General features: G+C 44.2%; 1 protein-coding gene across 1 annotated transcript in view; it reads right to left on the minus strand.

Moving 5' to 3' along the window:
- SRRM1 (serine and arginine repetitive matrix 1) overlaps positions 1-17,712 on the minus strand; it is a 79,706-nt gene that overhangs the window by 49,276 nt on the left and 12,718 nt on the right. Inside the window, exons 2-4 of the mRNA XM_082245760.1 lie at positions 4,462-4,551; positions 3,703-3,825; positions 1,579-1,749 (exon numbers count right to left, since the gene is read on the minus strand). Coding sequence (XP_082101886.1) covers positions 1,579-1,749; positions 3,703-3,825; positions 4,462-4,551 — 384 coding nt within the window. The remainder of the gene's footprint in view (positions 1-1,578; positions 1,750-3,702; positions 3,826-4,461; positions 4,552-17,712) is intronic.

Raw genomic sequence — 17,712 nt, forward strand, 5'->3', positions numbered from 1 at the left:
GCCGATGGCATCACCGGCTGCATCCGGTGTGAATATGTTCCTTAACACCACACGTTTAGGAGATACTCACTGTACCTACAGGTAAAGCCTCCTTATACTTTATATTATATATAATTTATACTTTAAGTCTGCCACAAGTATAAGACTGCCGCATCTGCAATAAATGTACTCAAACGTCCTTTAGGAATCTGAGAGATGAAAATAAGAAATGCCTTTTGTTAAAGGCGGTAATAAACCTAAAAGCAAACATTAATGCGGCTTACTATTTCTTAGATGTGATGGCCACATACATTTTCTTTTATAGGCTTGCTTTTCTTCTATTTTTATCTGGTAAACCAATCAGGAAGTCTTTTTTTTTTTTTAAAAGCACAAGCTCTTCAGCAGAATGTATCAGTTACACAGATGAGACACACCATTTACCACTGACCATTGGTACTTATAATGATCAGCAATGACCAAAAAATGTCCTGCAATTGCTTCTTAAAGTATTAGCTGGAGTTTGGCTTCAATTTGTTAGTGTATTTAAATATGCAAGTATATCTAAAAGTCCCCCCCCCAGACTGACAATTCTGCTGTCCAAAAGTGCCCCGTGTGCTTATTCATCCAGAGTGGAGGCACTCTAAAAACAGGAGGTGTGTTACTGGTCAGATTACCAGTTGAAAACAGGAGGGGAAATAAAAGCCTAAAAAAAAAAAAAAAAAAAAAAAAAAATTGATGCACTGAGCAGCATTGATGAAAATGTGCACAACTGCGCACTCTATTCGAATTAGGATAGCGAATGCTGGACATTTTACATCCTGAACATGGGTTAACATGTTCAGAAAGGTGAACTTATCCTTCAGGTAGATTTTACTGCAATGTTTTTGAAACCTATCTTAATCTAGTACATTCTTTCAGTACTAATACCTACATAGAAACCCATCAGACCTGTTCAGCAGAACTTTCACTTCACATAAGGCACATTTTTACAAATAAAAAAAAAAAAAGTTTAATAGTTTACTGCTCTCCAAAGTCAGATGGATGGTAGCCCTTCAGAAAAAAAAAAAAATCCACAAGGGATCGCTTTTAGTGGGCAGTTGACTGATGGCTGGGGAGGCAACATATCGCCTCCCCAACGCCTGTTTAAACCTTAAAAGGGTAAAACAACCATGCTGCAAAGGCGGTTGTGGCGCAGCTCCATTCATTCGAATAGATCAGATTTAGGGTCAATTCTAACACCGGGTTTACTTTTTGCCGCGGCCACGAAGCAAAGCTTCATTAGGTGGGTGTTCGTGGGTTGGTAAAACCGCCGCTCAACCACTTTTTTTTTTTTAATTGCCTCCTGGATTTCGATGTGAACTAGGCCTAAAGGCAATGCAAGATTTAATTAGAAGTTTGCCTCTTAAAAATAGTCATTGTTATGGTAATGTAGCATCCGAGCATTTCTCACAATTGTGGGGTTCAGTTGTTGCAGTTATGGACCAGTCCAGTGACACAGGTATGGAAAGTGACAGTTCATTGAAAAAGGCATGTCTGACGTCAACATAAACAAGCATGCTAGCTCTCAACCTTGATAAAGATATACAAAAAAACACTGACCTGTCTCTGCTTAATTTCTTCTTTTTTCAGTTCAAGGAATGCTGTAGGAATGCCAGCAATATTTTCCTGGGCACTCAGAAGTAGTGGCCATAGCTCTCCCATAAATTCCCGGGCATTTTTTCCATTTAGAAAGCCAGTCAGGTTAATTTGCATCATTTTAGAGTCTGGGTTCTGAAAAAGAGACAACAGGAAGATTTACAGGTGAGTACTGAAAACTATTTTTTTTCTCTAAATGCACATTTATGGAAAACTAAGTTTTAGTAGGTCTTTGTGGCATACATTTTGCCAAATTATTGCATAATAATGGCCTGTTAACCCTTTGTGGATGTCATCAAGTTAAATACCTGCACATCTGACTTTGTAATGTCTATTCTATACACTTGGTAAGCAACAGTACTACATAACAATTAAACCTAAAATGATTATTAACTGTAGACTACAGAAGACTTTATGTAGCCCTAACAATGTGTCAAATGACTAAGCTGGTAGATTAACAAAGGGTGGTATAGTCCACAAAGGTTTAAAAGGTTTTTAAGATCACTGGGCAGTTTGAAATATTATCTACATAGTCAAGCAGTATAGATCCTTGTGACAAGCACAGCGCAACAGCACAAAGTACAGATTCCAGCAGTCTTCAGCCTCTTCTTGGAACCTTGGGGGAGGTTTGGGGGTATCTCCCAGTTCCACTGGAGAGAAAGGTGTTCGCTTGGCTTGCTTCCGACTGCCTACAGCAACTCAACCACCTTGAGTTTAATGTTATATCATTTATCTAAATTGCAAAAAATGAACAAGCAATAATGAGTACACAGCCACAAATATAAAGATATCAAATATCTACTCTTTTTACTCATGCTTCAAATTAACACTATAAAAGCTAAATGGTGTTATCTGGTTGACTTGCAAGCATCCAACTGATCTCTGGACCAACTTGTTTGTTAACAGTGGAGTGTTTAAAGTGAATCTGTGCCCAGATTAGGACATATTAAAATATTTAAATATTCTGAACAAGCAGTAAAAGGACTTTAAATCAAGCCCTTAATCACCTTAGTAACTATAAACATTGGGGGAAAAAAAGGTCATATTTTTCCGTTACAACAGAATCTTGACAGTCATCAGGCCTCAAATGTAAACAACCAGCAGGCATTTCTAAGCAGTTAAGAGACCCATTTAGACTTGACGCAAGAGTCCTCATTATGATCTTTGATAAAGAATAGCTTTCATATTAAAAAGCAGCTACAGAGGTCAGGGCTTATTTTAAAACTCTTTTACAGCTTTGTTAAGCATATGTAAATCATTTTATGTCCATAGTCTGGACACAGGTATACTTTAAAGAAATAACATCCCATATATGAGGAACACACAGAGCAGAACTGGTCTTATTCAAAAAAGCACTTTGAATGGATACTGAGAGAACCTGGTGTTTAAAAAGGGACTATAGATTATATTTTTGAACTCTTAATAATTTGAGTAAACTAAATGAATACAGCATATTTTTGTTTAAACAAAAGTGTATGCAAAAACATGATCTAGCCTTTACTAATTATAAAGTTTATTATGGTATAATTTAAACATTTTGGTGTAAATGTCATGCTTAAGGCAACGGAATGTCTTTTTACCAGTTGAAGGCAATAGGATTTTTTTTTTACTCTAGTTATACCATTATGCTAAACTATGTCATTCTTAAATGTAAACCGATTTAAAATTATGCATTTTTTTTTTTTTTACTGTGCTTTTTTGTTTTGTTTTTGCTCATCCACCGTAACACAACTCACCTCCAGAGCAAACACTGCATCATCAAGAGTTGGGTCAGAGCGACATTGGACACTCACTCTGCTGTGCCCTAAATAGGTGATGGTGCTATACTTCACACGCAAGGAATAACTTCCATTTTGGTTCAGGCCTTTTAAATCATAAATCACATCATCATTAGAAAACTGCCATCTAACCCATCATGTCACACAGCAAAACATTAACTTCTTCCTGACTTGCAGTCTGAATACCATGTACCTTCAGCTAAACTTATTCCACCAACACTGGCAATAAGGTCACACAATGTACATGCTAAGTCAAACGCATTGCAACTCACATAATAAAATAATGCCCTAAACCTTCAATGAGGAATACCTTCACTTCCAGCTGGTTGAAAATAAAGTCAATGACCACATCGTCTTCAAACCCCAGAATTTCTGTTACACGCTTTGTTATCCAAGGCTTGATTACCTCCAGGTTTACTTTGCTCATTTCCACCTGAAAAAAAAAATATATAAAAACAATTGTGTTATACTGGAAAACAAAGCATAAAGATATAATCAGGCCTAATCTAAGCTAGCAAATGGGGACTTCAGCAAAAAACATGCTAACAACAGTCAGCTCCTATCAGCCTGTCACTGCAGTGTACAGGCCTTCTTGCAGCTGTTTGCATACACCAGTGTCTTGCCACTGTAATCAACTGAAGACCCTTTTTTGCAAGTGTGAATGAGACCTTACTCTCAATCTGGAGCTAAAAAGGGCCCTTATTAAAATAAAAAGAGGGGCCCCACCAATTCCCCTCACAAAAGTTTTATTGGAAGTCTTCGAGAATTCTATGAAGTAGAAATATTGTTAACATGAGTATTTGTATATTGTTAAGGAAGCCTTTTGTTGAGTGCATATTGGCTTGGAGGTGGCAAATTGAGTTATAAGAATTATACGCAAGTATCTGTCGCATATGTTGTTCTGTGATCAGCTCCAAAACTCCAGCACGAGTACTGCATGAAAAAAAGGTCTAAACGTTTCTCCACAGTAAAATTTTAATTTTAGTGATGTTCTCCATTAATCACCAGTGATACCCTGCCATTTAGCTAAGCTTTTGGGTATAACATTTCAATATTAAACAAACAGTACCTTTTTTTCCAAGCATTCTGCAAACTTTAACTGCTTCAAAAGCTTCTTCTGTTTGTTGCTAAAGCGATTATCCTGCTCTGCACTTGTGCCCTGCAAAGTATAAAAACAAGACAAGATAATTAAAATATAGACAAACTATTTGGGAAAAAAAAAAAAAGACTATTTTAAGGAATAACATATTTGGTGATAAACAGGGACTGCTCGATAACATTTATATTTGCTTATATTTGGTGATAAACAGGGACTGCTCGATAACATTTATATTTGCTTTTATGTCACACATTAACTTAATGTCAGTACTTAGCAATCAGTTACAGTGGGAGCCAATAAACGTACCAGCAAGGTTTTGGATTGTGAAACTCAACAAAAGCAAAGGAAGAACATATGTATTCTATCCTGAATGCTCTTGATGAAATGTGTGTTGTCACAGACTGTGCGGGGTCCTGGTGATCAGCCACTCACGCCTGAGCACTGTCACATGGGGGGAGGTCAAGTTTTCCCCCCATACCTGGAATTGCAAGCTGTACAGGGAGGCAGCATAAAAGCACAGCTTTGTAAGTATAATTGCCTGGAGAGGTGGACTGTCTGCAGATGCTGGCACTTTTGACTTGATCTAGCAGAGTGACAGGGTCTCTTTAAAACGGATCTTCACTCTCCTCACGCACATTCTACCATATGACTCCTACTACCCACTTTTCACACACTCTTATTTGGTAAACCTCACCACACTTCAAGGAATGATATCCCCCTGCTGTTTGCAGCCTTCTTGGATACTCATGTCATGCATCCCAGGAACTTACAGCATATGCGCCGCCTCACCTGAAGGCCAGCTGTCTCTTCCTGGGTAGGGACAACCGGCTCCCAGTTGACGTAGGAGAGAAGAAGATGGCAGTGTGGGAACAGGTGAGCAGCAGCATGTTTTAGGGCTCTTTCACACGGTCCGCCTCCGTATGCGGATCCACGATCCCCGCTGAGCCGGCGGATGACAGCTCCGTCTCCGCTTGCAGTGCGGAGAGGGAGGTGTCACAGCCCCCGCTGCTCTCTATGGGGAATCGGATGAGAGCGGACTGCCTGTCCGCTCTCATCCGATCCCCAGGATGGATGGAAAAAAGGGTTTCCATCCGTCCGGATTTCACGGTATGAGTAACTCTGCTCTGTACATTAGATATCCAATCCCATTATTACTGTAAAGGATTTGCATATTGCCAACAGTTTGTGTAACACTTTACAAAATAAATAGTTTCAAAAATCCCATAGAAATCTCAAATGTTCACTGCATAGGACACCTTATTTTAGACAATATATTCACTTTAGTTTCATATAAAAAAGGATTTTTCCGCTCACTAAAATCTTTTTGGGAGTCTATTGTGGGACACAGGAATTAAGATACTATTGCCTACAGCAGTGCTGGCCAGCTCAGGATAACCCCTTCGCCACACAACATGTCTCAGTTTGTAGCAAGAGAGTTACTATAAACATAGAAGGGTGAACCCTCATTGGATTCAAGAAACATTTTAAGGTTAATACAAATATTCCTTTTTTTCTTTCTTGTCCATTGAGACACTAAGTAAAGGATAAGTTCTCCCTTTATAACATGTTACACTAGTATTCAGGTGTACCATGTAACCACTGCAGCTGAGAAAGCCCAAAAGGTTAAAAACATCATAACTTTCAATCTCTTCAATGCAAGAAGTAAAAGGCTTAAAAATAGTTGAGATGTGCAGGGTATTCAAAAACATTCATACTCGCCTAGATGGATGTAGCACCGGTCTGATGCTGCATCTGTCCCCTGCTGCCTCTACACCGAGAACTGAGCGATCAAAGATAGCTGATCGCTCAGTTCTCAGTCTTAAGTGAGCAGAGACATAGTGACTGTCAGTTACTGGCTCTTTGCTCTGACCCTCAAGCACTCTTGAGTGCTGTGAAAGGCGTGGGAGATTGTGGCTCTTGCGCCCAGTGGTGCACTTAAATGGCTGAGGCAGCTCCCAGTCCAGGCATCTGGGTGGGTTTGGACATTAACCACTTGCCAACCATATACTGTATATATATGGCAGCAAGAAGGCTCTGCTGTTTAGGATCACGCACTAGTATGTGATCCTGCACTTCCAGGTCAAGTCATGTCACCTGGCAACTGAATACGGATCACAGGAGTACAAAAGAAAGTGCACTCCTGTTACCTACAGAAGAGGGGGGGGGGCAAAATGGCTTAGGCTTATCCTATAATGCTGATCAGCTTCTGTGGAGAAAGGAACCTGAATCTTATCAGTACAGTGAACCACATTCAGCTCACTGAAGGCCAAATAAGGGAAAGTGCCTGAAACGCTTTCCACAAAAGGCTGAAAATCGGCTAAGAAAAGGGGATCCAAAGTGGTCAGATGCCCTGAAGTCCCAGGATATCTGCTGTAGACTAGTATGTTTTGCCAACTGAAAATCCAAGGATAAACCGGACTCACCCTGGACGAGTGTGTGCTGCCACACAGGCTTTGAGGAGCACCTGGGAGGTGTAAACCTCCCCTTTATGTCCAGAGGCTACCAGTTTAAGGGAAATTGGTTTCCAGGGGATTGCCAATGCTTCCAAGTCCACATTGAGGAGTAACTACAATATCAGGTACAGTGGCAAGGTTTTTGCAGTAGTGGGAGCTCTGAAAGACCTCAAGCATAGGACATCAGGCTGACCCTCTGGAATGCAAGGTAGTGTATACTGCATGAACAAGAGCTGAAACAACCTCTTGCTATTCTAAACTGACAGAAGATGACCACACCTGGTCTGAGGCCTCAGAAAGGCTAGAGATTGACTTTGCAAAAGAAAGCATGTGTTTATTTGAGCCTCTGTGTCCAGTAGCGGTAAGACCACTGCAGCCACAAAATCTGAGACTAGTAGAGGTTCACATCAACCTGGTAGGGGGGACTCTGCATAACATGACGGAGTGAAGGGGAAAAAATAAATACAGAGAGGTAGACCCTATAACCATAGGGTCAATAGATTACGGACATCAGAGCCCTCAGTGTACAAAGTAAATATCCTCAGAACCATAAGTGTGTGAGCCTGGGTCACCCGCAGGACCCAGTGTATAGCTAGGGACACGTTGTGAACGTGCGGTGGTGTTGCAACTAGGCGCCAGGTAGGAGCAAGGTCTCAGATACTCACAAACCCAAGCAGCTGGTGGCCGATGATGAACAGGGTTCACTGCAGGCAGGCAATTGGAATGATGCAGAGATTGTAGTTCTACATGACTTGTAAAGCAGAAGCTTAAGTGCCGATTCACACTACTGCGGGTGCGCTGATCGCATGTAATTCGGATCGCACTGCTCCTTCATTACATGCGATCTCCTGTGCGGATGCGAATTCAGCCATATACTTTGTATGGCTGAAATTCGCACTGCACCCGCACAAAAGACGCACAGGACCCTTTTTTTCAGCCGCATCAGGATCGGATCACACAGTGGTTCACACTTGTGCGATCTGATCCTATGCGAACTGTCAGATCACACTGCGATATGCGATCAAACTGGGGGTGTCGTTAACATTTAATTGACACCCCCTGCGTATTGCATATGGCAGTGTGAACTGCCTCTTGTGCGGATGCGATGCGGGAACATGCTGCAAATCCGCAGCCTTCCCGTATCGCACAAGTGTGAACCGGCACTCAGTGGGACAATGCTTCCTCCACACCTAATAGAGAAAGAAAAACGTGGGAGTGCAGCCCAGATCCTCCTCTTCTCTGGTCCCTCTTCAGCCCTTCGGGCCTCTCCCTCCTGTCAAGCTTGCTATGGGGGCACCCGAGCTGAGTCACAGCTCCATGTCAGGAAGACAGTCCCAGACAGCTCAGCTCTATCTAGCTCTGACAGCGCTATCTGATCCTGTCCGTTAATCCAGACAAAACGGAAACCCTATTTTCCATCCATCTGGAGGATCAGATAGGAGCGAATAAAAACGGACAAGCAGTCCGTTTTCATCCGATCTCCCATAGAGGAGAGCTGGGATTGGAAAGGTCTGTATCTGCAAAGTAGCCTGTCATCCGCCTGCTCAGCGGGGATCGGTTGATCTATCCCCACTGAGCAAAATGGCGTCTGCCGGGCAGAAAGCCCATGTGAAAGCACCCTGGGGCTGGCTATACATTATACAATTTACCAAAACCATATAATAATGAGGTCTAACACTTTCAAATTTGTAAGCAATCAGGCAGGCCCTTGCACTACATAGATGAAGGTAAAACTAAAGAAAATTGTATCATGCATGGCCAGCCTAAGCAGTTACCTGAGGTCAGGGAGGGATGTCTCCAAGCCTGGGCGCATCTAACTGGTCCTACTCACCAGCACGGTTAGTCAGAAACAAATACCTATACAAAGCAGATTTTTACTCACTGCCATTTAACAGCAATAAGCAGATACCTTGCATTCAATTAATACAAAGTTACTTTATACCACCCCGTACTTAGATGGTAATCACTGCTTTACGGATTACTATTGTTACTTCTATATTAGCCATTTCTCAGTCCATGACAGCTCTTTAGTCATTGATGTGGAACAAACATATGCATGTTGCACTAATGATTGTACCTCTGTACATTTGGTGTCAAGTACCACAATCACAAACCTGCATTACTTTTATAGCTGTGCATTTTTACCTTGAGGGATTTTATAGGTTTACAACCAAGGCCATAAGCTTAGATTGTAAGCTCTCGTGAGAAGGGCCTTCTCTCAACCCATTAATTTTAAAGGTACTGTGTACCATTTTGTAAAGCACTGCGCAAACTGTTGGCAATATATAAAACCAGGGCTGTGGAGTCGGTAGATAAATGTTTCGACTCCTCAGTTTTTTGTACTTCCGACTTCGACTACTCTATTAATCTTTCGACACTGACTTGGGTGGGTGGCATTGTTCCTTTGAAATTTAAAAATCTTCTAGAACAACCTCCACTAACTTCTGAAGGTAATCACTGGTGTGATGTGCCTGAGTGTCCTTTAATCCGAGGGTCCGTGTTAGGCCTGCACGATATTGTAAAAAAAATATATTGCGATATTTTTTTTCCAACGATATATATTGCGATATTGTGGGACCCGTCCTTTATATGGAGAAACATAAAGGAGGTTGGCTGCAGCCCACTTCAAAATAGAACCCTGGAAGGGGTTATATAATAGATTATAAAAAGGAAGAGGAAGTGATTGGTGCTGCCAGTATATATGTGAAATACAATAAATAATCTATATTGACATGGTGTGTATACAAAAAGGGAAAAGTAGATGTATGTATATGTAGAGGAAAATAAATTATTAATATATAAATATATAAATCACCTCTGAATTATTAATAATTTATTTTCCTCTACATATACATACATCTACTTTTCCCTTTTTGTATACACACCATGTCAATATAGATTATTTATTGTATTTCACATATATACTGCTACTGGCAGTGGTGGTAGGAGGCTGGAGCGGTGGATTAGAAAGGAGCACAGCCGCATGCCATACATTACATTACTCACTCGTCTTGTGCAGGCTGCAGCCCGCCCCACACGTTCAGTGAGTCTCACTCTCCGCCCTAGTTTTCTCAATAGCACAGTCAGGGAGCCAATCGGCGGCACAGCAAACCAATCAGGTGTGCAGGCACGCGTGATTGGTTAGCTGTGCAGCTGCTCACGGCGTGATTGGTTGCCTGAATGTGCCATTGAAAAAACTAGGGCGGAGAGTGAGACTCACTGAACGTGTGGGGCGGGCTGCAGCCTGCAGTGGATTGGATGTGTGAGTTCTCCTCCGACCTAACACGCAAGTCTGCGACTCTGAGTCCTCCTCCGAGTCCCTCCCCCTGCCTATGCAAATATCGTGACCTCGGCGATATGAATATCGCCTACGGCCACAGAACGATAGTCGATATCATATCGATTATCGTTCAGCCCTAGTCCGTGTTATTGTTTTGTTATTTTCATCCACAAATCTAACATTAATAGCAAAATAATTGACTGATGTGTGCATGCATTCATTTTAAGGAAGACAAAACGTCCTTTCAGAACTTTCTGTAGTTCTTCCTTTTTACATTTGGCCTCCTCAATTATAAGTTTCCTTATACTAAGTCATTAATTATAACTTTTTGTGAATTGGGACATTTAAACTTTTTTTTTTTTAAATTCCAATCTAAAATTTAGTAGGAGTCAGAGCCAACTCCAAACTTCAGGTACCCAAAAATTTCCTTCGACTCCTCGACTCCACAGCCCTATATAAAACATAATATTAATCACAATTCCAAACTTGGCGACAACCCGCCATTGACAGGATTTCTAAAAAGTGCTATGAAAATGCATACTTATTTCCAAAGTTCACTCTGGTTAGAGGAGTAAGATTGAAGCCCTGCTCATCCAATCAATGAGAGTGCGAGTGACCTGTGCAAATGGGATTTTTTCTATCTTGCTGTGTCCTGTACTGTGAACCTGTTGCTGGCAAGTGTCCGATGCATACGATTTTTTTCAGTCACTTGTAGCTCTGCTACTCTGCTCTGAGTTAAATGCATTGCAAACCTTCCTAACTGCACCTTGTGTTTTTCAGCTCATTAAAGCGGTTGTATACTCCTAAAAAAAAAAAAAAAAAAAAAAAAAAAAAAACAACCCTGCAGGACAAAAGGCATAATGAGCTAGTATGCATCGCATTATGAAATACTTAGAACGAAGCCCAGGCACGGTCTGGACAACGCTGTGGGAGCTGACATGTTCCCTCGGAGTCTCTTCCTGGTTCAGCGGCTCCGGCGCTATGAGTGGCCAGAGCCGCGATGATGTCACTTTCATGCATGTGCGCAGGAGTTTCACTTTCCGTCAAGATCCGGCAAGACATCAGCGGCTGCATGCAGGTTGAATATCTCCTAAACCGTGCAGGTTTAGGAGATATTAATTGTACCTACAGGTAAGCATTATAGGCTTACCTGTAGGTAAAAGTCATATAGCGGAGTATACTACCGCTTTAAGGCCTCATGCACACAGGGCGTTTTTGCAGCTTCTTTTAGGAGAGTCAGACTTTTTTTGTAGCTTAAAAATGCCTGACGCTGCTTAAGGCTGCTTAACATTGCTTATACAGCATTAAGCCACGTCATGCGTTTTTGGTTTTTTTTTTTATATGAAAAATCGATGGTTCCCTATGTGAACCTATTGATTTGAATGGAAGTGGCATCCAAATAGGATCAGGATGATCCGACTTGTGGTGCGACTTGCGTTCTGAGGATCTTGAGGGGGGAACTCCACGCCAAAATGGGGAAAAAAAAAAAACGCGTGGGGGGGTCCACCCAATATCCATACCCGACCCTTCTCCGAGCATGCAGCCCGGCAGGTAAGAAAAGCAGAGAGAACGAGCGAGCGGCCCCACCCCCTCCTGGACCATATCAGGTCACACACCCTCAACATAGGGGGTGGGTGCTGTGGAGCGGGGGGCTCTGCAACCCTCCACCCCAAAGCACCTTGTCCCCATGTTGATGAGGACAAGGGCCTCTTCCCGACAACCCTGGGCAATGGTTGTGGGAGTCTGCGGACAGGGGGCATATCGGAATCTGGACTCCCCCTGTAACAAAGGGGCCCCCCAGATCCAGGACTCCCCTCCCTATGCGTGTATGGGGTACATTGTACCCCTACGCATTCACCCCAAAAAAGGCAGTGTAGTGTAAATAATGATGAGATAGTTTTGAGAAGTCCTTTAATAAAAATCTCCCTCCGGTCTTCTCAGACTGATTACGCCGGCTCCGCTCTTTGCGGCTTCTTAAATAGCCACGAGGGCGTGGCCACCTGATGACGTCACTTGGAGACCCCGCTCCTTGTGTTGTCACACATCAGAGGACGACACAAGGGGTGGGGTCTCCGGGTGACGTTATGGGGTGGCTACCCCCCCCCCCATGGCTATACAAGCCGCCGCAAAGAGCAGAGCCAGCATAATCACTGGAGACATCGGTGGAGGATCGGCGGGAGATTTTTAATAAATTACTTCTCAAAACCATCTCTTTATTTACACTACCCTGCCTTTTTTTGGGGTGAATGGGTAGGTGTACAATGTAACCCATACTCATTCGCATAGGGAGAGTGTCTGGGATCTGTTACAGGGGGCGTACAGATTCCGATAAGCCCCCTGCCCGCAGCCCCCCACAACCACCGCCCAGGGTTGTCAGGAAGAGGCCCTTGTCCTCATCAACATAGCGACAAGGTGCTTTGGGGTGGAGGGTTGCAGAGCCCCCTGCTCCAAAGAACCCACCCTCCCATGTTGAGGGCGTGTGGCCTGATCTGGTCCAGGAGGGGGTGGGGCAGCTCACTCTTCCCCCTCCCCTGACCTACCAGGCTGCATGCCCAGATAAGGGTCTGGTAAGAATCTTGAACGGGACCCCACAAGGTTTTTTTTTTGGGTGGGGCTCCCCTCAAAATCCATACCAGACCCGAAGGGCCTGGTTTGGAACCCGGGAGGGACCCCAACGCTTTTTTTCCCCCATTTTGGCGTGGAGTTTTCCCTCAAGATCCTCAGAGCACAAGTCGCACTACAAGTCGGATCAGGATGCGACTTTTAATTAAATTGATGGGCTTAAAGCCGTATCAAAGGCAGCTCATAGGCAACCATTGATTTTGAATAGAGGCAGAAAAACGCTGCTAAAAGCTAACGTGGCTAAACGTGCATTAACGCCAATGGAAGAAGCTACTAAAAGAACGTTTTTGTTTTTACAGCTGCTTTTTCCTGGCGTTAGAAAAATATTAGCTGCAGAGCCACTGCTAACGCCCTGTGTGTATGAGGCTTAAATGTACAATGATCATGTAATACCATGGTGCCATTTGTTGTCCTGTGTGCACAACCTAGAGTTAAAGCATCCCCATTCCAAAATAATTTTGAGGCAAGCTGGAGGGCACTCCATAGGTTGATGCTTCACCTGTTTGTAGTCTAAAGCCCTGCACACACGATCAGAATATCGTTCAAAAAATAAATACTTTCAAAGCGATTGTACGATAATCTGATTAGTACACAACTATCGTCCAAATTTACTGAATGGACAAACACAAAAATGTATCTCGTACGATGCCAGACGGAACAATTTTCCTCAGTACAGTTTTCGACCGAAAATACAAATACACAGCACATTACCTCACTTCCAAATTTTTATTCTGTTGTATGAGAATTTTTGTACTTTAGTAACCTATTTATTTTGTTAGCGCATCCAAACCCCCCCCCCCCCCCCGTATGATCATTCGTCCGATACTCTCATTGTGTGTGCTAGGCTTTTGAACTGGCACTTCCTGCAAAGCTGCACATCCCACAATGCCTGAAGCCAGCCTTAGATTGAGAAAAAGACGAAAATCCAGTTTTCTCTTTCGTTCACTGACGGACACAGCTCCACATCTTTGACCCTTGGGACGTCCCAAACTTGAGGGGTGGGAAAAAACACAGCAATAACATTTCCCAAAAAGGCTAAAACATAGCCAATCAGGCAAACCAGGAGCTCAACCAGAAACAACTGGACCTCGCCTACCAAAAAAAAAAAAAAAATACACCCTCAAGAGGCTGAAGCCTCTGCAAAAGCAGCCTGCAAAACTTTGCGGCCAAAAGCAGCATCCACAGATGCTAATACATCCACCTTGTAAAATTTTGTGAAGGTGTGCACAGACGGGACCAGGTGGCCGCCTTGCAAACCTGGACCACTGACGCCTGATGACGAAAAACCCAGAAGGCACTAAGCGCCCTGGTAGAATGTGCCTTAACAGGAAAAGGAGGAAACCGACCCTTAATGGAACAGGCCAGCACCACCTTCCACCTTACCCATCTGGAAATGGGCGCAACAGATGCAGCCTGCCCCTTACGAGACCCATCCGTAAAGACAAACAAGAAATCCGATTTCCGAATCGACTCAGCTGCCGCCAAGTACACCCTAGTTGCCCGAACCACATCCAAGGAATTTAAGGCAATCTCTTTAGAATGCTAAGGCTTACGACATAAGGCAGGCACCACAATGTCTTAATTTAGGTGGAAACCCAAGACGAGCTTAGGAAGGAATGACTGGCAGGGACATAGCACCGCTTTGTCCTTGTGAACCACCAGGTAAGGTAATAGCCAGCAAGAAGGCCACCTTCTGTGACAAAGCAGTGGAAATTCACAAATATTTTCAAAAGGCGGTTTTGGAAGAACCGACAGTACAAGATTGAGGTCCCACAGAGGCACTGGGGACCTTACTGGAGGAGCCAGGTGGCGTACCCCCTGAACGAAAGTTTGAACCAAGGAGTTTTTGGCCAACGGGTGTTAGAAAATTGCCATAGCAGAAATCTGACCCTTGATGGTGCCTAGGGCCAAACGCTGATTTACACCTCTTTGTAGAAACTCCAGCAGAAGGGGCACCGAAAGGGAACTGAGGAGGAAACGCCCTGAGATTCACACCAAGTAATGTACACCCTCCAAACTCGATAAATCTTCCTAGAAGTAGATTTCCTAGCTTTTAACACTGTAGGAATTACCAAATCCGACAAACCTCTGTCCCTCAGTACCTGGCTTTCAATAGCCAGGCTGTTAAAGCCAGCAACCGCAAAGCAGAATAGAAAATCGGTAACTGAGACAAAAGATCTTCCCTGAGAGATAGTCTCCAAGGGTCTTCAGCTACCAGCCTTACTAGCCTAAGTTCCAAGACTGGTAAGGCCAATTTGGGGCCACCAGAATGACTGGAATCCCTTCTGCCTCGATTCTGCGCAGAAGTTGTAGTGGCGGAAAGGCATACATTAGCCGATACTGACCCCAAGGGGCTACCAGAGCGTCCGAGGCGCCGGCCAGAGGATCCAGAGACCTGGGCACAAACCTCTCAACCTTCCGGTTGATACGAGAGGCCAACAGGTCCACATCAGGAGTCCCCCACCAGAGACAGTTGTTGAAACACCTCCGGATGAAGAGACCATTCGCCCGGATCCAGCGCCTGCCGACTAAGGTAGTCCGCTTGCCAATTTTCCACCCCTGGAATGTGCACAACAGAGGTCTGGCACAAAGCTTACTGCCCACCTTAAAATGCCGGCCACTTCTCGGGCCGCTAGGGCCCTTTTGGTGCCCCCTTGGTGAATGACATGCCACAGCCGTGGCATTGTCCGATTGAATCCTCACTGGGCGCCCCGCAAACGATCCGTCCACAGGGACAGACAACGCCTGATTGCCCGAATCGCAGGGCATTGATTGACACCCTGGACTCCTTCCAAATTCAAGCCCCCTGAGCCAGATCTGTGTCTGTGCCCAAGACACCTCCCCACCCCAACAGACTGGCATCCCTGGTAACCACCGTCCAGTACAGGGGGGAGAAAGATTTTTCCTGTCGAAGCGCCGGGGAGCGGATCCCTCTGCTCAACAGGATCAGATTGTCTAAGGACTGTGGATTCTTGTCCCATTTTGCAAGAATCTCCTTTTGCAGAGGTCTGGTATGGAACTAAGCAAACAGATCCACCTCGAAGGTGTAGACCATCAAGCCCATCCTTTGCATGCAAGTCCTGAGGGATGACTGCTGGTTTGACAACAGGAGCCAAATCGCATGGTGCAACTTCAGAATTTTTGTCTCTGGAAAAAACACCGGGGCTGAAGCTGATTTTTGAAAATGCAGTTTCCAGCCAAACTCTTTCAAGGTTCGCACAGCGATGCCCAAATCTTCTTTTAAGACGGTAAGAGACTCTGTGCGCAGGTTATCGTCCAGGTAGCTTAGAACCGCCTGAGCAAAGCTTTGCTGCCTGAGCAAAGCTAACACCGGGGCCAAAACTTTTGTGAATACACGAGGAGCAGAGGTGAGACCAAAGGGTAGCGCCACGAATTGATAATGCTCCTCGCCCATGGCAAAGTGAAGAAAACGGTGGTGCCTGACATATTGGGTTATGAAGGTAAGCACCCTTGATGTTAATAGAGGCCAGAAAATCCCCTTGATGAAGGGATGCCACTACCGTGCGAATGGACTCCCATCTGAAATTTCTGAACCCGAACAAAGCGGTTCAGGGATTTGAGATCCAGGATTGGACGGACCTTGCCTTCCTTCCTGGGAACAGTAAATAGGTTTGAATTAAAACCCCTGAAAAAGTTCCCACTCTGGAACTGGCACAATGAATCCTTGCGAGAGCAGATTCGGTACCGTCTTGAGAAGGCCTTGCAGACAATCTGGGGACAGACGCAAGTTGGAAGGGAAGAACCTTGCTGGAGGCAAGGACCAAAACTCGATCTTGTAACTGGACCGAATCAACTCGTGGACTCAATTGTCTTGAATGAAAGAGGTCCTACAAAAGGAGAAATGGGTCAGCCAGCACTCTTTGGAAGCTTAGTCCGCAGACCAGCATTTCAGCTAAATCATGCAGCGAAGAGTCACAGCTGTCACAGACACTCTGCATGCTAAAGAGGTCGCATCCAGAGAGGCATCACAGATATACTGTAACCCCTGTAAACTGATCCGCCAGCTCAGAAGGATGCTGACCCCCTTCCAAATCCTGCCGCAGAAGCTTAGCCCATTCCATTAAGGTCTGGGAGACCAAGGTTATGGCAAACACCAGCCTCAAAATAGAACCGGCCAAGGTAAAAAAAAAAAAACATCGGATTTTTGTAAGATCTTACCGTAAAATCCTTTTCTCTTAGCTCATTGACAGACGTAGTCTTCTTGATTCACAAGAACTGGGTTATGTTGTCTCCGCAGGAGTAGGACTAGGCAGAAAGAAAAAACGTTCTGGCTCCACCCTAGGGGCAGTCCCAGAGGGTATATCCTCCCTCTCTCTGCTACAAGGAATCAGTTCTGTCACAAAGCAGCAACAGAGAATTTAACCCAACCCAACTCAATGATAGAGGGGCGGGTACTACGTCTGTCAATGAGCTAAGAGAAAAGGATTTTACGGTAAGATCTTACAAAAATCCGATTTTCTCTGTCGATCATTGACAGACGTGGTCTTCTTGATTCACAAGAACTGGGCCATCCAGAAGCAGTGCCACAAATGAGGGGTGGGATTGACAGAAATCAAAATCCAATCTAGAAGGCCCAACCGGTGCCAACTAGAAGTTTTAAAGGCTCATTATAAACAAAGAATGAGACTCAAATAAAAATTTCCAACGGAAAAAAACCCGAGGTAGACCACTGGTCTCCTCAAATGGCAGCCTGCAAAACCTTGCGGCCAAACGAGGCATCAGACGATGCCATTACATCAACTTTATAATGTTTTGTAAAGGTATGCACCGACGACCAGGTAGCCGCCTTGCACACCTGGACCACTGACGCCTTATGGCGAAAGGCCCATGACGCACTAAGTGCCC

The sequence above is a fragment of the Pelophylax lessonae genome, assembly GCF_965119305.1.
Source record: "Pelophylax lessonae genome assembly, chromosome: 2".
Lineage (NCBI taxonomy): Eukaryota > Metazoa > Chordata > Amphibia > Anura > Ranidae > Pelophylax > Pelophylax lessonae.